Genomic DNA, 22472 nt, shown 5'->3' with positions numbered 1-22472 from the left:
AATTCTTGTATTTTCTTTGTATTTTTGGTATTTAGTGAATTTTTAAAAGATTTTTTTTACATTTTTTTTTTACTTTTTAGGTGTATTTATGTTAGGTGTGTCTAAAAAAATTGCTTAAAATATAAAAAAAATTCAGTAAAAACAAAAAAAACAAGAAAAATAAGAATGTAGAATTTTCTGAAAAATGTTTTCTAAAATACCAAAACAAGCAAGCTGATTAATTTTTCTTTTAATATGGCTAAATGGATCAGAATTAATGTAAAAACATAAAATAATTTAAGATATAAGTTGTGAGTAAAAGAAATGAGAAGATTATTTTTTTATTCATGTAATTAATAAATTATTAATCACTATGAGACTCAGTATTTCAATATAATTCTATTAAAATTATAGAGTTTATTATATATATATATATATATATATTCAAATATAAGGGACAGGTATAATTTGTGCTGAGAGTATCTCCAATGTTAATTGTCATAATAGCATTGCTAAAATTATAATTTGACATGTTGTAGTAGTAAAATATTAAATTATAATAATGGTATTCTAATATTGCAATGCCATTTTAACATATTCCTAACCAACTTTTCCACATATTTTTTAAGTGGTGGTTGGATATAATATTTTAAGTAGTTTTTTTGTTATCTTTGTTTTTGCCTTTAATCATCTTTTTAAAACTTTTTTTTTAGAAAGAATTAAATATTTATATTCTATAAAAAAATATAAATATAATTCACTCCACCATTCACATGCCACTAAAATTTAAAAAAAAAAAATTTAATTTTTGAGTAATTTTGATTTTGTTTTTGTCTTTTATGACCTTTTTAATTTTTTTAAAAAATTATATTTTAAACAATTAGACAAATATAAAAAAAAATTAAACTTAAATTTTTTGATTTTTTAAAAAAATTATAATTCACCCACCATTCACATACTATAATAATTTTTTTTTTTATAAAAAAATACTATATATTTCAATAAAAAATGCATTAGGTAAATTATAAATATAACCTTTGAGATTTAATTAAGATACGAATTGCCGTTTGTGATTATGAAAATTACATTTAATTCCCTGAGATTTTAAATTTTATAATAAATCATCAATTTTATTAATAAATCATCAAATCAATTAACAATTTTTAATGATATTAGAAATATATTTTAATTAATAGTTTAAGTAATTTTATTATTGTATAAGAGAATAATTATAAATTTTATTTTTTAAATTAATTTTATATAATTCATATTTTAAGTAAATTTTAAAAAATATATTTATAATTTATCCAAAATACATTAATGATAACATAAAAATTAAATTACACAACTATTTCATCCGGAACCTTCCTTCTAAATTTCGTAACTATTTCAGAATTTTTTTTGGGGACCAAAACTATTTGAGATTGAAGCCTTCTCTCTCTCTCTCTCTCTCTCTCTATCTCTCTCTCCTCGGAGCAAACGAAGTGGTCTGCGAAAACCTAGCCGCATACAGAGAATAAAGAGTAGGAGAACCAAAGCAACTGCTGCGAAAACCCCAAGCATTTTCAGGTAATTTCACTTTCTCTCTCCTCTTTCCCGAACCACCCCACCGTAACCCTACAATATTTGTCAACGATAAAAGCAACAATATGTTATTGTTCTTCCATTTCGCGATCTCAAGAAAAAAAGAAGAAGAGGGGTTTCGTGATCTGCACAAAATCATCAAAAAAAGTAATCTTTTCCATCAAAAAAAGAAAATATACATATATAGTGTTAGTGTCTGTATATGTATGAAGTACCTGTTCTTTTTCTAGGTCAGAGGGGTTGTTGTTGGCAGCCATTGAAACCTGAATGAACTGAAAGATCAATCAGAAAAAATATTCAGAAACAAGAAGTCACTCACCAATCAGAAAACATATTCCGAAATTATTGTACATTTTCAATTAATACTTCTGAATTATTTATAAATTTTTGATACTTAATTTTTGAATTTTTTAAATTAAATCGGTTCTGTAGTGCCGAATGTTTTACAATTTTTTAGTACTTGATATCGGAGTAGTTTATGCAAGCAATGGATAGAGTGTAATAATGGAGTGTAGCAAGTTATGGAAAACAATAGAGGTAGTGAGAAACAATGTAGGAATTAAGTTTTAATTTTTGTTTTTTGTTTTTTTTTTTTGTGAAAGTTGTGCATTGGGAATTATTGTTTTTTTAAAGATGTGTATAGAGAAAATCTAGATTTAATTTGTAGTGTGTATTGATGTCCATTATGGTCATTTTGCTTCATGATAAAATTGTCATAATTTTTTTTTTTTTTTTTGCATTAATTGTGTACACGGAGACAAAACAGTGTGGAAATAGAATTTCCCATAATAAACAGAGACTAGATCACAAGGCCGAGAGACATGCCCCCTCAGTCTTCAGGTAATGTTTCTACTTTGTTGTCATTGCTAGACATGTTAATACTTCTTAGGGGTTTATATTCTTTTCTTCAGTTCATCTTCATCTAGATTCAAGTTCACTATTTGCATTTTTTTTTTGCCGTGCATTATTTTTATTAGCATATATATATATATATATTTATTATATTAATGAACAATAACTTTTGGAGTGCAACTGCTTTATTTTCTAATAGGTTTCAATGCTTGGAAACAAGAGTAAATAGTTTCTTACATATATTTTTTCTTTTCATTTGTAATAAAATAGGTTGTTTACTTGAAAGTTTTGATGGCATGAGCGGAGTCGGAAAAAAAATAAAATAAGGTATTCTTTGCTTCTTATTATCCTGTGTGTATTTTCCTTATTTAATTAGATTGTTTTTTTATATTATTTTTATTTAATGTTTTGTTTTCGTTTAAATGTTTCAATCAATAGTTTCTCTACTCTTATAATAATGTTGCATTTTACTTAGTAATTTGATGAAACATTTTTATTTGAGAAAAATAAAAAATCTGGTTAACATATTGTGTAGCTCATGTATTAATTTGGTTGGTATTTCTTATTTTACCTTTTGTGATTTTGGTGGTTAACCAACCGTTGGTTCTTGCACATTTTCGTTTGAAAACCTTTACCAGAAATTATCAGTAGAGTAATTACAATTCAGTGGGGCTTTTTTTTAAAAAGCAATAGATGTGCAATGGTTTGTCACTCCATTATATCTACTGTGGCCTTTCCATTCTGCATGAGAATCCAACATGCCATTTTTTTGGTTGTGCCGAACTATTATAGTTGTAGGTAGTCAGCCATTTGATTGAATCTGTGCCTTCTTATCCTGCTTGATTTCATATTGAACCTGTGGAGTATTTATGAGCGGCATTGATGGGTCGTTGAAAAGAGAAAAGAAAAAAAGAAAGTAAAAATAGTGATGAAAAAGAAGATAAATAATAATAATAAAAAAATTATAAAATAAATGGCGCTAGAAGAAGGGCAATGAGGATTCGCATGATTTGTGCATGCATGCGCCGTTTGATGAGGTCTGATGTAATGGTTCCACGTTTTTGGTTATGCTAGTTGTCTTAGTTTGTGTAGGAATGGCTTCCTTATCCCACCGGGTACCCAAACGGCCTCGCAATGCCAACCTTGGATTTAGGGATGTGCCAACCGACGCTTGGGCCAACAAACCAGTTGCCTATGATACATCCTTTGATGTGGAATACTTGAAGACCGGGGCCTCTTGGGCGTCTGCACTGTCACTGAACCTGTGTATCCTCGTATTGTGCGAGTCTTTTATCAAAATATGTAACACCAGTGACGAGGCCCTGGAAGCTCTTTTGTCCCTTGTTGACGGGGTGGAGTTAACTGTCACACCAGCTTCCATTGCCGATGTCCTCCACTGTTCCATGGACACTATCAATGCAAAACAGTTCCCGGTATTCACTTGGGAACTCATCATCCTGGCACTAGTAATTGAATTTTATGAGGGGCGAGAGGATGATGACAACCGTACTAGCATCCGGCGAGCTAACTTGCCACGCCGCCTTCTCTTCCTCGATGTGGTTCTAAAAAAGAATATCATATCTCTTGGCCACAAGGAAGAGCGGCGAGGGGACTGCCTCCGTGCCTTGCATCGATTTGACTTCGGATTTTGGATTGACACCCCTATTTTGATCTACAACCAGATGAATCGAATCTTTAATGAAGTGTGCGCAACACCTGGGGCAGTTCTACATGGGCCCTCCCTTTCGTCAACCTCATCACTGCGCTTATCAAAACCCAAGGGACATAACCACTTGAATCCAATGAGGTTCAGCTTCCATCGCCCACACTTTATGGAAAAATCCACTGGCGTCAAACCACTGCTTGCCTGTTGCCTCCACCACTCTTCCCCGATGCCCGGGCCAATCCTAATGATGCCCCGGTAGAGTCCGCCGCACTAGTGCCAGCGCCAGCGCCATTCCGTATGACGAGGGCGTAATATCGGGCTTTTTTGGATAATCAAGCCGCTATTCAGCAATCGGTGGTTGATCTCTGGGCTGACTATCAGGCCGATCGAGATTACTCACAGGCGGCATTTGATGGGTATAAGCAGTCAGTTGCATCTCTGCAAATTGACTTCTACGCATACCGAGACTGGAGCGAGCAGCGGTTTGATTAGCTTGGCGCTAGGGTTCATGATGAGGCGTTCAAGATTCGGACACTGATGCATGCCCTATTTGAGCAGCATTTCCCACCACCGCCATATCCACATTAGTGTTATCTGTATATTTTCTTTTATTTATTTATTTATTTATTTATGTTTTGTTTTGTTTTAATTTTCTTTTCCTTTTATACTGTACAGTTCAAAAAAGTGTGTTTGGTGTGTCCTTGCCTTGCTGGATGTGCGCCTACATTGTGTGATAAGATCTTATCTCTCTCATTTTACTATCTATTGTACAATTGCTTACATTGAGGACAATGTTGTTTTCCAGTTAGGAGTGAGGGTATTTATAAATAACCATTCATGTTTGTACTTGCTACACTTGATTGCACCATTTCACTCAATATTCACTTTGTGCCAGTATGGTAATGATATAAGCATATGTTAATTGGAGAACATAGTGGACTTGTATGAAAGTGGTTTATTGGGTAAATACTCACATGTGATGTTTGCACTAGGATAGTTGTTTGTGTTTGTGGTATTAGTACACTTGTCACGAGTATGCTTTAATTCACATGAACACACCATCATAACGGTGACCTCTTTATTATAATCCCTGGCGTACATCATTGATAATGGCTAGGGTTGCAAACAAGAATAAATGAGTTGATTGCTAAATCCCAAATTCCTTCGAATAATGGTAAGTCCAGGTATCGATCTATATGGACAAATGTGAAATTAAACTAATTTAATTGTCAAGTCCCTAAATTAATTCTGATCAAAGAGCTGATTGTTTATAAACTCATGCTAATTAAAATACTAACAAATTAAACTAGCGATTAAAAATGAAATTGGGATTATTGATTTTGGAAAAACTTAGGGTAATGAATTCACCGCTGGTTACATAAATAAGGTTTCAATTTGAAAATCAATTATGTTACAGTTTGAACCAAATAATACTTCGCAACTACAAGTTTGAAGCATTGATCAAGAGAATTATCATGTTCAATGTATGGGTACGAACCATCTCAAGTTGCACGAGTCGTTTGCTCTAGACTAGAGTAGCAAAATGACTCGTCCTTCGTAGTATGGCTTGTCTCATACCTTGAATATGAAATAATAGAAAATCATTGCATGGAAAGTATTTAACAATCACAGAAAGTAGAATACTTGAAGAAATAATGAAAAATTTATATAAAAACTTTTTGAATACCATACAATTTGTTCAAACCATTACATAATCAAAACCAAAAAGAAAACCCTATTTATTTGGCTAGGGTTTCATCAAAACCCTAGAAATAGAAGCCTAGCCACTCATGGAGGAATGGGAAGAGGTGGAAGAAGATGAAACCCCCATGAAAGATGTTCTTGAAGCTTGAAAATTCTCCTTTGCAAACCCTAGCCCCTTCTCTCTTTTGGAATTTTCGGACCCCTAGAGGTAGCCTTTTTTTTTTTTTCTCTTCTTTTTATTTCTAGTAGAACAAACTTGAAATTTCGTGCACGCAACCCTAGGTGGGCCACTTGAGCACCCATTCTTTCTGCTGATGGGCCGCACGTGTGGTGGAGCTTGGCCGCAAATGCGGTGAGGTGGCAGGCTGGGAATTTTCCCTACTCACACGGAGAATCTGTTTTTGCGCCTCATTTTGCTTGAATTTGCGTGTTGCTTGCCAAATCTGTACAAGTGTACAAAACACATCATCTCCACCAAATAAACAAAATTCAAAGACTATAAATGTAACTTAAGCGGCCTCAATCTAGTACTTTTTGGCCTACATCACATCCCCCAACTTACATTTTGCTAGTCTTCGAGCAAATCAATAGAAATAAGAAAAATAATATACTCTAAGCCACTTTTGTAGGGATTACGATTGCTTTTAGCATATGCAATAAGCCTTTAAACCACAAGATTATCCCATGTGGATGAGTATAGTCTCGTGAGGGTTTCCAGAAATGATACCCACAAACATCAAGATATTCACATTTACTCAACAAGAAATAATCACACTACTCCAACTATCAATTAACTTATGTGCCAACTGCAATGTGATATTAAGACATGATGAGTCATTGAAGGCACAGTGGACAAGCATGAAGGAATCTATTGAGCAAGAACCACAATTCAGTATTACAAAAGTTAAGTTCTATATACTTGTGAATGCTAGTAAATACATCATCAGTTCCCTTAGTGTGAAGTTCAGTCCCCATGACCAGTTAATTGTCCACAATAATAGCCCAATGTAACTCATCATAACAACACATACGGAAAACATTAAACTTTTGCAATTAGGATTCTCAATTTTTATTTTATTTTTAGACTGTGCAATGTCCTAATTCATTAAGCTTTCTAATCAACCCATGTAACAAGTATTGGGCCAATGACTCTCAAACTAGACGGTTTTAGGGCACTAGGTGCGAAGACACCCCTATGGGCTTAATAACTCAAGCTGAAAAGGCTATGGATCTGAACAAGTTATTATTTTGCCTTAACTGTGCAATATCTAGGTCTCTTAAGCTTTCTAATTAACTCATGTAGCAAGTATTGGGCTAATAACTCCCAAACCAGACGGTTTTAGGTCACTAGGTATAGAGACACCTCTACGGGCGAGTTAAAAAGGCTACGAACCCAAACAAGTCACGTGTTTTTTTTTTTTTTTTTAAGAATCCAGGCTACTAATTTATTCTTTTCTGCAACACTGACTCCCTTTTTGATCATTACTTTCCCAATTACACTCTCTCTACCTCTCATAATCTTCTTCTTCTCTCTCTCTCAACCCCACAAACTCACAAACTCATCAAACCCCACCATCACCAACTTCTTCTTCCTTCTTCCTTCAACTTTCAGTCACCCTTTTCCTCACCACCACCTTTCCACCGGAGCCTCACCATCTTCTCCGACTGGCGACCTTCTGGCGGCCATTTTTTCTGGCGGATCTACATCTTCTCTTCTTCCTTTCTCTTCTCCCTACTTTTTCAAGATACTCACCCATTTTTTGTGTAAATTTCTTAGTTTTCACTTGTAATATTTGTACATTGATAGTTTAATGGTGATTCTTGAGCTTTGTTCATCATCCTCACATAAAATAAAATAATAAATGCTACTGAACCAGAAACCGACCACCGCACGTGCTGCCAACTCCGAAGCACGTGTGGCCCACCCAAACATTTAATTTTTTTTTTCTGGGCATCCAAGAAACTGAACACCGCACGTGCCGCCCCCCCTCCCCCCCCCCCCAAAAAAAAAAAAACAAATAATAATAATAATAATAATACTGATAATATAGCTTTATAATAATAGTAATATAGCTTGTGGTTGTCTATTTTTGTTTAATGTAGTTGTTAGTTAGTGATTTCGTTTTATTTTTATTTAGTGATTTAATTGTTAGTTTAATTGGTTAGTGGTTTAGTTTTTATTTTTGTTTTTATTTTCTGTATTTATTTTATTTTATTTTATTTTCTTCTCTTTTCCTTTGCTAACTTATTTATTTAGTTGTATTTCATATTTTCATTTGTTCAAAATATTTTTTTTTCATGCTAACTTACTCTAATTTAATTTAGGGTAGTATTAAAAAAAAAAAAAACCCAGTGATGTGATAACAATGAGGTTTTGAGTGATTCGTGCATGTATGTGATATTTGATGAATGCTGATATAATAGTTTCACATTTTTGGTTGTGTTGGTTGTATTATTTTCTATAGATATGTCTACATCATCCCGTCGAGCACCCAAACGGCCTCCCAATGCCAACATAGCAGCTTGGGATGTGCCAAACGACATCTGGGCCAATAAACAAATTGCCTCAGACACACCCTTTGATGTAGACTTCTTCCGGCGCCACCAACCCACTGCATGGATTGTCCGACAACTTGAAGATTGGGGCCTACTGGGCATTTGCATTGTCATTGAATCGGTGTATCCTCGCATTGTGTGAGTCTTTTATCAGAATAGGTATATCAGTGACAAGGCCCTCGGAGCTCTTCTGTCCGTTGTTGATGGGGTGGAGTTAGTGGTCACACCAGCTTTCATTGCTGAGGTTTTCTACTGTTCCGTGGACACTATCAATGTAGAGCAGTTCCTGATGTTCACTCAGGAACTCACAGTCCAAGCACTGGTGACTGAATTCTATGAGGGGTGGCAAGATGATGACAATCGCACTAGCATTCGTCAGGCTAACTTACTACGCCACCTCCTTTTCCTAGATGTGGTTTTAAAAAAGAATGTTATCCCTCTAGGCCACAAGGAAGAGCGGCGAGGGGACTTCCTTTGTGCCTTGTGCCGATTTGACTTCGAGTTTTGGGTTGACATTCCTATTTTGATCTTCAACCAGATGATCCGTATCCTTAATGAAGTTAAGTTGCGTAACACCCGAGGCGGTTCTACATGGACCCTTCCTTTCGCCAACCTCATCACAACACTCATCAAAGGCCAAGGGACTTGCCCACTCGAACCCAATGAGGTTCAACTTCCGCCACCAACGCTTTATGGTAAAACCCAATGGCGCCAAACCACTGCTCGCCTGCCGCCTCCACTAGTCATCCTCGATGCACTGACCAATCCCAGTGATGTTCTGGCAGAGCCCGCCACCACGCCAGCGCCATTTCGCATGACGCGCACACAATATCAGGCTATTTGGGATACTTAGTCTGCCATTCAGCAATCCGTAGTTGATCTTTGGACGGACTATCAGGCATATAGGGATTACTCGTAGACGGCTTTCGACCAAGTTAATGCCTGCCAGCTCGAGTATTAGCATTCAGTTGTATCTATGCAAACTGACATCTATGCATACCAGGAGTCGAGCCAATAGCGTTTTGATCAGCTTGGCGCTAGGGTTCATGATGAGGCATTCAAAACTCGGACGTTGCCGATTGGACAAACTTTTGAGAGCATTACTCTTGATACCGTGGTATGGTACATTGTACACCGGTGCTCGTCTGTCTGATCAAATTGGCACTAGGGCATTAGGATTAACTTTCCTCTCTTTAGTGGGGATAAATGGAATTGTACCTTGCTTTGGTACCAAGATATTACTGCAATTCGGTCTCGCCAAAACTATTCCTTATGAAGGGCAAGTAGGGGAGGTGGACCGATTTCGTTTTGACTTTTGTCTCCAATGCAAGGATAAGAGACTTTTAGAGGCTCTCTGCAGTTGGAATAGTCGAGATTATGCCATTTGGGTTTTTGAGACAGTTTTTGATTGCCTAGGTGTGCATAAGTATAAAAACCATGTTGGTGTAACTTCAAAATCTAGTTCTAAATGCACTTTTCAAAACTTCACTTTGTATTAATGTACAATAACCTTGCAAATATACATATGCATACACATGCACACATCTTAATACCTTCTAAACAATGGTTTTCTCTTCTATTCTCGTTCTATATTTGCAACTTACCATTGACACAAATCTGAATGCCTCTTAACAACAATTGTTAGTAGCACTAGGGAAGAAAATAACTGAAAGGAGAAAACATCACATAAGATTGATACTAAAAAGAAGAAAAGAAAAAGATATGGACTCCACTTGCAAAAGGTAAGAATTTTTATGTAAAAAATAATAAAATGAAATTGAGTGCATGTACTTACCACTAGAGAGAGAGAAGGGGGGGGGGGAATTAGAAACATTAAAAGTAGAAAACATTTAGAACTGAATTAGAATACTATTTTGCTGTAGTTTCCAGCATTTGTATATATATATATATATATATTCTTTCTTAATTATGAATTTTTATAGCAAATATTTTGCACATGTCTATTCTTGTTAATATAGCAAACTATAAAAAGCCCCATCTACTTTCTTTTTCGTTGTAGAGTGACATTTTCAGCTTGGACGTCATCTTATTGCAATTAGTGACAAAGAAACCGCATTCTCACAGAAATGGAAAACACTTGGAAGACATAATCAATGACGAGCCTAAGTTGAAAAAGTTGATCGGGCTGATCGATGAAAGTTTGCTAAACTTGAGATGTTAAAAGAAGAAAGGCAAGAAAACTATTAAACTGGCACTAGATTGTCTCCATGGCAATATAGATGCATCAGAAGTTGTTTAGAGATTGGATAATTTTTTTAGAAAGAAAAAGTTTACAAACAACCTCAAATGCTTTACAGTTCTATAAATTTCCTTACATGTAATTACTAGTCTTTGTGTAATGGCAACTGGGCTAGACCGTGTTAGTAAGGCGTTTATAACTCGAGGTTCATATTAGGGAAAGGAGAGTGAGGGGAGGCATATGTATGTTTGTTGGAATATAAATGTTGCTGGAGCATACATTTTACACTTTATTATTCTTGTAATTATACTTGATGTAAGATGTTAAATTTAGTATGTTACTTAAAATGCAAAAATCAAATCTTTTACTCAACACAACTACATATGTTAGTTTGAGGACGACAAGTGTTTGCTAGGGATTACAACTTAGAGAGGTTTTGCTTTGTCTAGAATTCAAGTTCTAAGAAGACCAAAATAAGAAAGATTAGCACCAAGTTCGCAAATATGATGTTTGCATGAATAAAGGACACATTCAATTTACAGGGCAATAAATCTAACTATGCCCAATCAGTCTCTCCATACCTGAAGTGTTCCAGTCTAAAATTACAACCCTTGTTTTCAAAATTCGACTAGCCTAACAATTGTTGTCCATTGAATGTTGATATTATTTCCCAAGACTACTCAGGAACTCGTGTTTTCCGTTATAGCTTTTTTGAAGTCATGAATGATTTTTTTTTCTTCCAGTGACATTAGCAAACACATCTAATCAAACTTAATCTATTTCTCCAAAATTTTGTGCCACCTAGTGTCTTCGTAGGCATGAGCTTCTTGGGTCTGGGACGTTAATTCTCACTTATTTTTTACCACAATGCAAATTTCCTATGCTACTTGTCAGTGTTTTCTTATATAGGCTTGTAATGATAATCACTAACATTAGCGTAATAGTGTAAGCATTTCTTTATGGATTAGGGAGTATTCCCGCTTGTCATGCGGGTGACCCAGGTTCGTTCCCCGGCAATGGCGCCAAATTTTGATGGATCGTTGAACACACTAAAAATAAACACTAAATTACACCAAATTCTTTTAGAATAATGGCAAGTCCAGGTATCGATCCACAGCGACAATTGTGAAATTAAACTAATTTAATTGTTAAATTCCTAAATTAATTTTGATTAAAAAGATAAGATTGATTTTATAACTAAACAACAATTAAATGAACTTGAAGAATTATATTGACAATTAAAATTAGGGTTTGAGATATTAATTTTTGGTAAAAATCTTAGGGTAGAGAATTCACCACTAATCACATGAATGAGACTTAACATTGGCCAACAATCGTGATTCGGTTTGAACTACCCAATATTTCACAACTACAAGTTTAAAATATTGACCAAGAGGGTTGTCGCATTTAACGTACAGGCACGAATCATTCTGAGTAGTACGAGTCGTTTGCTCTAAACTATGGTAGCAATACGACCCGTCTCTCATTGCATGACTCGTCTTGTACTTTGAATACAAACACTAAGAAAACTAATGTATGAAAAACATTAAACAATCACAGAGAGTAAAATGCTTGAAGAGATGAAGGAAATAAATATTAAAAACTTCTAAATCATCCATACATCCATTCAAACCAAATCACAATTAAAGCTAATGAAAAATTGTATTACATGGCTAGGGTTTCATCAAAACCCTAGAAAAGACGACTAGCCACTCATGGAGGAGTGAGAAGAGGAAGAAGATGAGGAAGAAACCCCCATGGAAGTGTCCTTCGAGCTTTGGTAGAATATCACCTCTTTAGAACCCTAGCTTCCCTTTTCTCTGAATTAATTTTCCGAACCCTAATTTTGGCTATTTTTCTATCTTTTATTCTCAGCAAAATAGACTAAAAATTTCGTGCACGCGTCCCTAGGTGGGCCGCTCGAGCGCCCATGTGTGCTACTGCGCAAGCCGTGGTGGGCCGCACGTGCGGTGAATCTTGGCCGCACGTGCGGTGGTCTGGTTGGTTCGGATTCTTCACTTCTCGCACGGAGAATCTGCTTTCGCGCCCTTTTTGATTGAAGTTTCATATTTTTTGCAAAATCTGTACAAGTGCACGAAACACATTCTCTCCACCAAATACATAAAATTGAAAGACTAAAATTGTAACTTAAGTGGCCTCAATGTGGTACCTTTCGGCCAACATCACATGGCGCAACTTTTTGTGTGTGTGTGTGTGGGTAGTGTATGCACGGGCGCTGTTCTTGTCGCCCTGAATTGTGGAGTTTGGACCTTGAACTAGAAATGATTCTTAGGAGACTTAGGGCTTCTGCCCGTGTTCTTAGGCTTGAATATTCATATTCATACATTGAGCCATTAGATATGGCAAATCCAGATGCCCCGAATGTGCCTAACCGGACCCTCAACGATTATTTCACACCCACTGCATATACATCACCATCATGCATCCAATTACCCAACACCACTGCTGCTCATTATGAGATTAAGTCCAACACCATACAAATGCTCTCATCATTCCATGGACTAACTCATGATGATCCTTACAAACATTTGAATGAATTTCTGGAAATTTGCTCAACAGTGAGGATCTAGAATTTCACAAATGAGGCCTTAATGTTGCGATTGTTTCCATTCTCATTAAAGGAAAAAGCCAAACACTGGCTGAATTCCTTACCTGCTAATTCAATCACAACTTGGGACCAATTACAACAACGGTTCTTGGAGAAGTACTTTCCCATAGGTAAAACCAACCAACTGAGGCGAGCCATCACAAACTTTGCTCAAGTAGATGGCGAGCAATTCCATGAGACGTGGGAAAGACTTCGAGACGTTCTCCAACAGTGTCCCCACCACCAAGTGCCTGATTGGCAAGTTGTTCAAACATTTTATTATGGCTTAACTGAGCCGCACCACCAAATGGTGGACTCATCCTGTGGTGGAACATTCATGTCCAAAAATGATGCCGAGGCATGGCAATTGTTTGAGAACCTAAGTGATAATTCCCTTCACCATGCCTCCGCAGCCCGGCAAGTCCAGCAACCAGTAGTTGGAGCCTCGGAAATTGGGGGCATTTATGAGGTTGGGCAAAACCTAGAGTTAGCCCAACAAGTAGAGATACTGTCCCACAAAATGGACCTATTATTAGCTGCGGGACATGCCCCTACCCAGCAAGATCAACCTCAATTCCGTGAGGCATATGTTATTTGTGCGAGCCCTGCTCATGACTTGAGTGAGTGACCTTCGGCATCACAATTTCCGAAGTTAGTCCAAGAGCATGTGAATGCGGCTCAAGGATTCTCCAACCCGGGTAATGACTCATATTCCAATACATATAATCCGGGATGGAGAAATCACTCCAATTTTTCATGGAGACCTTCTTCACAAGGCACTTCTTACAATCTGCCACCACCAAGGCAGAATTTTAATAATTTTGCCAACCAATCATCCTACCGACCACAACAACCTTATCGACCCCCACAACTATACCGGCAACCACAACCCCCACCTGTTCCTCAAGGCAACTCGGCCTTTGAGACTCAAGTGTTAAAAGTTATCACAGAACTTAAGGGGTTAGCACCAGTAGTTCACTCCTACACTCACTCCATTGCCAAGTTAGAGAACCAATTGGGTCAAATGGCTAACAACATGAATAGGAGAGAGGAGGGAAAATTACAAAGTCAAACTGTGGCCAACCCTAAGGGACAATACAGGGCAGAGAGTTCGGGTGGGAATGGAAAGCACCATGAGCAGGTGCAAGCGGTGATTACTTTAAGAAGTGGGAGGGAGTTTGAGCCTCAGTTAGTTGTGCCTGATGCAACTAGAGCTAAGAGGGTGACCACAGTGGTACACCCAATGAGAGCTAGGGTGAGGGGGAAACGCTTTAGAGGGATGACTTAGTCCCTAGCACTTCACTTGAGCCCAAGGCACCATATGTGCCTAAGGCACCGTTTCCCCAATGCCTCGATACATCGTCCCCTTTTAATAAGATGGCGACATCTATGGAAGCAATGATGGAGGTCTTTAAACAGGTAAAAATCAACCTCCCCCTATTGGAGGCGATTAAGCAAGTACCCTCATATACCAAATTTCTGAAGGACCTTTGTACGCAAAAGTGTAAATCTAGGACACACGTGTCCCAAAAGGTCCTACTCACGGAGCAAGTAAGCTCCATCTTGTTGAATGACACACCTCCTAAGCTTAAGCACCCGGGTGCCCCAACCATTGCATGCATTATAGGGGACCATTTCATTGATAGGGCCTTGTTAGATTTAGGGGCTAGTGTCAATTTATTGCCGTACTCTGTGTTCGAGGAATTTGGGCTTGGCGAGTTGAAGCCCACTACTGTTACTCTTCAGTTGGCTGACCGGTCCCTCAAAGTGCCACGTGGCATGATTGAGGATGTGCAAGTTAAGGTTGATAGGTTCTACTTCCCTGTTGACTTTTTGGTGTTTGATATCGAACCGGTAGCCAGTTCTAGGAAACAAATCCCAGTGATCTTAGGTCGACCTTTCTTGGCTACGGCCAATGCATGCATTAATTGTCGTATCGGGGTGATAGAAGTTTCATTTGGTGACATGCAAGTGAAACTTAATGTTTTCCAAGCATCCCAACAACCCCATGAGAGAGAGGAGTGCTTATTTGTGGATGTTGTGGATGAGGTTGTGGATGAAGTTTTGCCCTCCATTCTTGTAGAGGACCCTTTAGAGGCTTGTCTAGCTCATTTTGGGTTTGAAAATTTTGATATTGGTGGGTCAGTTGAGGAGGTGAATGTCTTGCTTAATGCTTCTTCTACACCAGATTTTCCTCCATGGAAAGCCCGGTTTGAGTCACTTCCTCCTCTGTCGAGAGAGCCTGCCATACCATCTTTGGTCACACCATCTACACTTGAGTTGAAGCCACTCCCGGTCACACTCAAGTATGCATTTTTAGGGCCCCAGGAGACTTTACCAGTCATCATTGCATTTGACTTGACTGCAGAGCAGGAGAGTCAGTTAATGAGTGTTCTCGTGGCACATCGGAGTGTTATAGGGTGGTCAGTGGCTGATTTGAAAGGGATAGATCCCTCCGTGTGCATGCATTATATACACCTAGAGGAGGACACCAAACCTTCTCGCGAAAAGCAACGGAGACTGAATCCTAATATGAAAGAGGTGGTGAAAAAGGAGGTATTGAAATTGTTGGATGCGGTTATTATATACCCCATCTCAGATAGCAAGTGGGTGAGTCCCACACAAGTGGTGCCCAAGAAATCAAGCATCACCGTTGTTGAGAATGAGAGAGGAGAGTTAGTCCCCACACGAACCACTACTGGGTGGCGAGTGTACATTGATTATAGGAGACTGAATTCCTCGACTAGGAAAGATCATTTTCCCTTACCTTTCATTGACCAGATCCTAGAGCGGTTAGCGGGGTAGGATTTCTACTGTTTTCTTGATGGCTATTCGGGGCCAATTTCCCTAATTGTGTCATTTTGAATATTTTAGTCCCACTCTAGGGTGTATTTTCTACTTTGTTCCCAATATAGGGTGAAACGGGTTTACCGAAACCGTTTTCCTTAAAACGGCATTGGCAAAGCCGTTTTTGATGAATAAAAAAATAATAAAATTTTCTTTCATAAAAAGGGTTTTCGTAAAGCCGTTTTTACTTAACATCTAATTAATTTTAAGTTTATATAAATCGGTTTTTGTAAAACCGTTTTTATTTTTATTAATTTTTTTTTCAATTTATAAATATTGTTTGCCTAAAATAATAATTTTATCATAAATATAAAACGGTTTTCGGAAAGCCGTTTCATTATAAACAAAGCCCATCCCCTTCTCCCTTTGAACTTACGAAAGCCGTTTTTGATATCCAACCCATCTTCTTCTCCCTCACTCAGCCGAACTCCGAAGGGAAGACCGACGACGAAGAGGAAGCAACGAACGACCAACAGTACACCATCGGCAAAACGAGGAACACCTTCATCAAACACCCACATTCAGGTTTGTATCGCATAAATGAGGGCTTTCATTTAAGATTTGGGATTTTAAATTTCGAAATGAGGGATTCAGATTTTGGATTTTAAATTTCGAAATGAGGGTTTGTATCGCAAACACCCACATTTAGGATTTTAAATTTCGATTTTTTGTATCTCAGTTCACTCCTTTTTTGTTTATCATATAATTGTTATGATGAGGTTTTTTTTGATCGGGTTTTTTGTTATTTGTAAGATATAATTGTTATGATCAGGGTTGTTTTTTTTCTTCCATTAATTGTTGTTGTTTGTTACTTTTGGGTAGTACTTTGTTCGGTTTCACTGTGTGGGTGTGCATATGTGATCTCTAAATTATTGCATTGTTATTGCAGTTCATATGGGAGCCTTACGAGACGGAGGATGACATCATGACCAGCTTCCCATCGTATTGTACAGTTGGTCGAGACATATGGATGCCACGAGTGCCACTTATATGCTTCGATATCATTGACTAGCATCTCCCCGACCGGGTGCTTAGACAATTTGGATGTGTTCAGAGTGTGCCTGATCGCTTTGACGCCCAATTGGCTATGCATTTTAGAGATAGGCGTGGCAAAATGGCCATTGATTGGGCAAAGGAATACCAGACATTTATTGGTGAGTGGAACAACTGACGCAACACCATTGTCCATGCTGAGAGGAGCAATGAAGTGCTTACATCTTCGGACCCATACATGTTATGGTTTCGCCGTCATACACGTCTAGTACTCAGTAATCCGAGTGACATTGCTGCCTTCGGATACCAAGGCGTCGGGGGTAGTTTAGAGGGATTGGTAAGTTCTTTATATTCTCCAAAACATTTGCTTAAGTTTGTGTATGTTTGTTATTTGGCATTGATGGTTATGTAACACAGCTACCATTACATTATAGGTTCGTAGAGTTGCGAGGGCATATCACATGGCAGACGCTGCCCATATTACACGCGATGGTAGAGAGGGATTGGATGCCATTGCCGAGATACGGGAATTATTGTACGATGGTTTGCAACAGGCACACCGACGTGACCGACTACATTTCGGCCACTTTGGTGAGGATCCTTATATGGGGGTAGATATTACAGTGACATCAATGCCGCACCCGAATATGCCATCCACTGAGCCATCGACATCAATGCCTCCACCGCATCCTACCGCACGTCATGCACATCAATCGGACTATTTCGATACGGAACACTTTGGTGAGGGGCCTTCCATGGGTCTGTCCCCTCATGGTCCATCTACAGCAATGCATACACCACAGACTTCCCCACCTGAATGTACCAATTACACATCCCAGTTTGCCCCTGAGGTAGATCCTCTAATGTCTGAACATACTTCCACACACCATGGCCATATATTGGACCCCTCCTGGTCACCACCCCCATATAGGACAGCGGTTGGTACCCCGGTGACTCCCTTTGCACCATTGTCTACTACATGTCTGTCTACTATGATTCCCTTTGCGTCGACATTGACCGCACCCGACCCTTTCACAGTACCATCATCTCCTACCCCACCATCATCTCCTACACCACATATAACCTTCACCTACCATGTTGATCCACTCATTACCCATGACTTCCACATTGACGGGGAGGGGGAGGGCCAGGTCCATGCACCTACCAGAGGGACAGGTAGGGGTAGAGGTTGTGGCGGTCGTCGTGGTGTAAGTAGAGGCCGAGGGCGAGGGCGTGGGCGACGCCAAGCAATAGACCATGACAATTATGCAGTGGATGATGGCGTTTAACAGCTTAGTGCCGTATGTGAAGCTTTGCCGGAGGTGGTATCAAATGATTGTACTGCACCCATTGGTGATGTGCAGCCAGCTTCTACAGAAGCAGGCGAGGGAGTCGTACGTGCAGCAGCGCAAGATATACAGAGAGTATATAGTAAGAGACCGAGGAGACAAACCCATGGAAGGGGTTGTGGAACAGGGGGAAAATTAGGACATTAGGAACAACCAACATTGGTAAGTACATTCAAACATTATCTTCAGGTGCTGTTTTCACTTGGATTAGTCTACATTGTTTAAGTTGTGGCTTATTATATAGTTCTGCCTTTTGGCTCATCTTATCTTGTAATTGTTTTGTTGCCAATAATGGGGTTGAGGATGTGAATTGTGCACAGAATATGGGAATTGAGTCAGACATTGTTTGAACAGTTTGTTATTTCTTTGTATTTAACTGCTATTTGTTGCTCAGTTTGAGTGTTATATGAGGGTTGAGTGATGATAGTCAGTATCATGTGAGCTTAGTTGGTGTTAGCTCTTATTGAATTGTCCTATTGATTTGTTGATTGCTTGGTTGTTTTTAGGATCATTTGACTGAATGATGGCATAGAGCAAGCTATCCGATTTGGTGGATATTGTCCCAATTGTTGTCTGCTAAGATTCTAGATGCTGTTGCTGCTGCTATTTCTGTTACTGTTTTGAAGGAAGGGGTAGTTGCTTGATGTGTTGCTGGTTGCTTGCTGTTTCTTGATTCTGGTTGCTGCCAGCTGTGTGTTGCTGCTGCTGCCTTGATGCTGTTGTGGATGCGTCGTGATGGTACGAAAATACTGGTACTAAAATATTGGATTGTCCTATTGATCGTGCCAGCTTATTGAATTGTCCTATTGATTCAAGATACCGGTACTAAAATATTTTAGTCAATGAATATTACTTATTGGCGACAAAATTTAAATTTAGTTGCCAAATAGTACTTTTGGCGACTAATATTTTCGTCGCTGTTCAGTAATTTCACTGTTGCTGGTCTTTTACTATTAATACCATTTTCTCAATTCCAACAGATCGACTTGCAACTCTTTTGGCTAAAGAGAGAAGCCATTCACTGACTTACATTGGATGCATAAAGAAAGGACCTATGATAACTGACTCTAAACTGAAGTGGTAGATAGGAAAACTTTTACCGCTCCCTCTCCTTTAAATATATATTTTTGTGTTTTTTTGTCTATGCAATAATGTATATATTTGATGAAGTGTGTATAACTATTCGCAACCTAATTTTTGAGTTTTTTTTCTATTGCAAATATTTCCAGGTATGAGAAATCAGGACATCTGATTGGTAGTGAATACGTCTTGTATGCTTATGGTCCTATCTATGTTCTTTCTGCAGAGGTGGTAGCATCACTAGCAATTGCTAGAAATAACAGGTCTGTCCATAACAATATGTAGTTTATTTTGCATGATCTCTTTATTGTGGTTTATATATACATATATATATTATGTTTGTTTGGTATTGTTCTAGTTAGTCATGTTATCACATTGACATTCATTTGGTGAAGTAGGTTGGTTTCTTGGATTTTAGGATGTCTAATTGAATGCTAGATGACATTCTATGGAAGAGTTGACATTCTAAGCTTTGAGCAAGGTTTTGTGCTCTTTCTACATGGATTCAAGGTTGAGGCTTACAATTCATTATGGTCATGAGCATGTCTCAAATTCTCTATGAGGGCAAAAGATCTTACCTCTTTAAGTCAAAGGCACAAAATCTGTAAGCATATATATTCTGGAAAAAGAGATAACCCGTCCTAATGTGGCCATTTTGACTTTTTCTACCACATATTTGGTGAGGGACTGAGGGTTTAAAACAGAATGATGTGGAAAATTACAATCTTGTTTACTAGAGTCCATTTAAGTACTTTGTAAACCCACTAGTAGGACATTTGTAGCCCTTGTCTTTTTATTTTTTATTTTTTGCTACAGGAAAGGTTGGCCTTCCCAATTATGTGCACTTTTTGATCCTTTCAACTTTTATGGTTTCATATTATTTTTTTAAACTTGGACAACTTTTTTATTTGCAGCAAATAAAATGTAGTATAGTATATAGTTCCTTAATGCGTACTGTGTTGTTACCTTTAATGATTATAATTTAATCAGTTTAAATTCATAAATGATGAAACCTTTTTATTAAATCTAATAGGGAGCTTTTGAACTGGGCAAAGCTTTTTGGTCTCATTCATTCACTAAAATTTAGCTTGGTCCGTGTTATACATTCTCCCGTGTATAACTTCAGTAGATTTCCATGTTTCCATTACTTCGTCCTTGACAGTTTTTCTATGGAATTCTCCCTGTTTATTTCTTGTTTTGCTTTGATTATTTTTTCATTGAATACATGTATCCCTTGCCTTTGAGTTTGACAATGTTTAGCAATGAGGACGTCACGCGAAATCAAACTGCTTTGCCATATGGATCATGAGAATGTAATCACAACTTTACATGAATTATAGTGCTTGCTTAGTTGTTTGGGGTCACAGATGATTGAATAGGAATAGAGCTTAACACTTAGTATGATTTTAGCTTAATCGAAAAGGGCGTTAAGGGGGCGAAACTGCAAAACAGCCTCCGAACCACCGTTCGGATATCGCGGCCACCTTCCCCATGACAAATAGGACCTGTGACAACAAACGGAATGTAATTAGCACGTGTAGGTTGGGAGTTAGAGCCGAAAACGCCTTAAACTTAACCGAAAAAGGTCGTTAAGAGGGCGAAACTGCGAAACAGCCCCCGAACCACCGTTCGGATGTCACGGCCACCTTCCCTGTAACAAATAGGACCTGTGACAATAGACGGAATGTAATTAGCACGTGTATGTTGGGAGTTAGAGCCAAAAATGCCTTAAACTTAGCCGAAAAATAGCGTTAAGGGGGTGAAACTGCGAAACAGCCTCCGAACCACCATTTGGATGTCACAGCCACTTTCCCCGTCACAAATAGGACCTGTGACAACAGACAGAATGTAATTAGCACGTGTAGGTTGGGAGTTAGAGCCAAAAACGCCTTAAACTTAACCGAAAATGGGCGTTAAGGGTGCGAAAAAGCAAGAAGGCCGTTAAGGGTGCGAAAAAGCTAATTGATAAACTCACTTTGTTGCTGTATAATTGATATTGTGTTATATCATAAATCGTTATTTGCCTATTTTAGTTGAAATCTTTGAAATAACAATATGTTAAGCTAAAAGGAATCATTGACTAATTTTTCTTTATTAGTCTTGCTATATCAATTGGTATATTCATTGTGTTATTCATCTAAATTCAACTGAGTTAGTTATCTAATTTTTTCCTTCTTCATAAGCTAAATTACTTGTTAAATAAATTGAACCATATTATGTTTAAACAAAAATCAAGCTCTGCATTTTTGATTACTTACCTCACTGGTTTTTGTTGCAGATTGATAATGTTGGCATGGATACAGTGATGTTTTTGGGACAGATTGATGATGTTTGCATGGGCGCAATTTACATTATATTTTTTGCTTATGGAAAACATGTACAATTGATATGTTTTGTTATTAAGATTTTTTTTTTTTTTTAGTTTGAATTGTAATTGTTGGTTCGGATAGTATATGTATTTGTTAGATTATACTATGTTTATGGATTCTTATTTTCTTGGATATGTAGGGTTAATAGTTAAGTTGTGTATATGGTTGAAAATTGAATATTACAGGTTGTGGAGAAATATTTTTATTAAATTGTTGAGAATTGAATGAATGAATGAATTGATGGATGAATAATTTTGTATATGCACAGGTTACATGTGACAGAGAGTATTATTTCTTGTAGTGTTATTTGGTGTTTGAACAGGCGTGTTGTTTTTTCTTAATGGGTTGAGCTTCCAAAAAAAACTCCGAGTTAATGTAGACTTGTATTGGGTTGTTGTTATATAGATTTTTTTTTCATCTTACTCAAATGGATGAATATAATATTTTTACTCACCAAACATACAAATAAATTTGTATACATTTTTTTTTTTTTTTTTGTCGGGGAGTGCTCTTTCCCTTGCAATTCTTTATTAGTTCATCACTTTCTTTATTGAATTGCAATGAGTTAATGAATGTTCTGGATTAATGAATGGACTCTCTCAGATTTCTTTAATGCTTTGGAATTTTCTTGTTTGGTTTTTGAATTTTTAATAATTAGATTAAACATTAATTGTAGATTTCCACC

General features: G+C 37.6%; 1 protein-coding gene across 32 annotated transcripts; it reads left to right on the top strand.

The window, feature by feature from the left end:
- Window positions 1–1359: 1359 nt before the first annotated feature.
- LOC114298129 (putative beta-1,3-galactosyltransferase 12) lies at window positions 1360–22016 on the top strand. 32 transcript variants are annotated; one of them, XR_014361886.1, is made up of 11 exons: window positions 1360–1548; window positions 2321–2403; window positions 2686–2742; window positions 4757–4809; window positions 16419–16521; window positions 16886–17326; window positions 17424–18500; window positions 18845–19160; window positions 19319–19418; window positions 19568–19681; window positions 21697–22016. XR_014361886.1 is itself a non-coding variant. In XM_082915870.1 (10 exons), the coding sequence occupies exons 7-10, from the start codon at window positions 19052–19054 to the stop codon at window positions 21722–21724; spliced, it is 267 nt and encodes an 88-aa protein (XP_082771996.1). In that variant the 5' UTR covers window positions 1360–1548; window positions 2321–2403; window positions 2686–2742; window positions 16419–16521; window positions 16886–17326; window positions 17424–18500; window positions 18845–19051; the 3' UTR covers window positions 21725–22016. The 32 variants fall into 28 exon arrangements, 13 of the variants coding, with proteins under 13 accessions (XP_082771996.1, XP_082771992.1, XP_082771997.1 ...); XR_014361875.1 differs by lacking the exon at window positions 4757–4809 and having other exon boundaries at window positions 18845–19076; XR_014361877.1 differs by lacking the exon at window positions 16419–16521 and having other exon boundaries at window positions 18845–19076.
- The last annotated feature ends 456 nt before the right edge of the window (window positions 22017–22472 follow it).

Source organism: Camellia sinensis, chromosome 2 (genome assembly GCF_055761805.1).
Source record: "Camellia sinensis isolate YWXY chromosome 2, ASM5576180v1, whole genome shotgun sequence".
Taxonomy (NCBI): domain Eukaryota; kingdom Viridiplantae; phylum Streptophyta; class Magnoliopsida; order Ericales; family Theaceae; genus Camellia; species Camellia sinensis.
This window is presented reverse-complemented; position numbering and strand designations above follow the sequence as displayed.

What these genes read in the sequence shown, in the direction of transcription:
- LOC114298129 (XM_082915875.1), top strand. Translation starts at nt 19,052, where the DNA reads ATGCTGTTGTGGATGCGTCGTGATG. An exon ending in GTTGTGGATGCGTCGTGATG is followed by an intron (nt 19,077 to 19,318) that starts GTACGAAAATAC and finishes CAATTCCAACAG; the next exon opens with ATCGACTTGCAACTCTTTTG. An exon ending in GCAATTGCTAGAAATAACAG is followed by an intron (nt 19,682 to 21,696) that starts GTCTGTCCATAA and finishes TTTTTGTTGCAG; the next exon opens with ATTGATAATGTTGGCATGGA.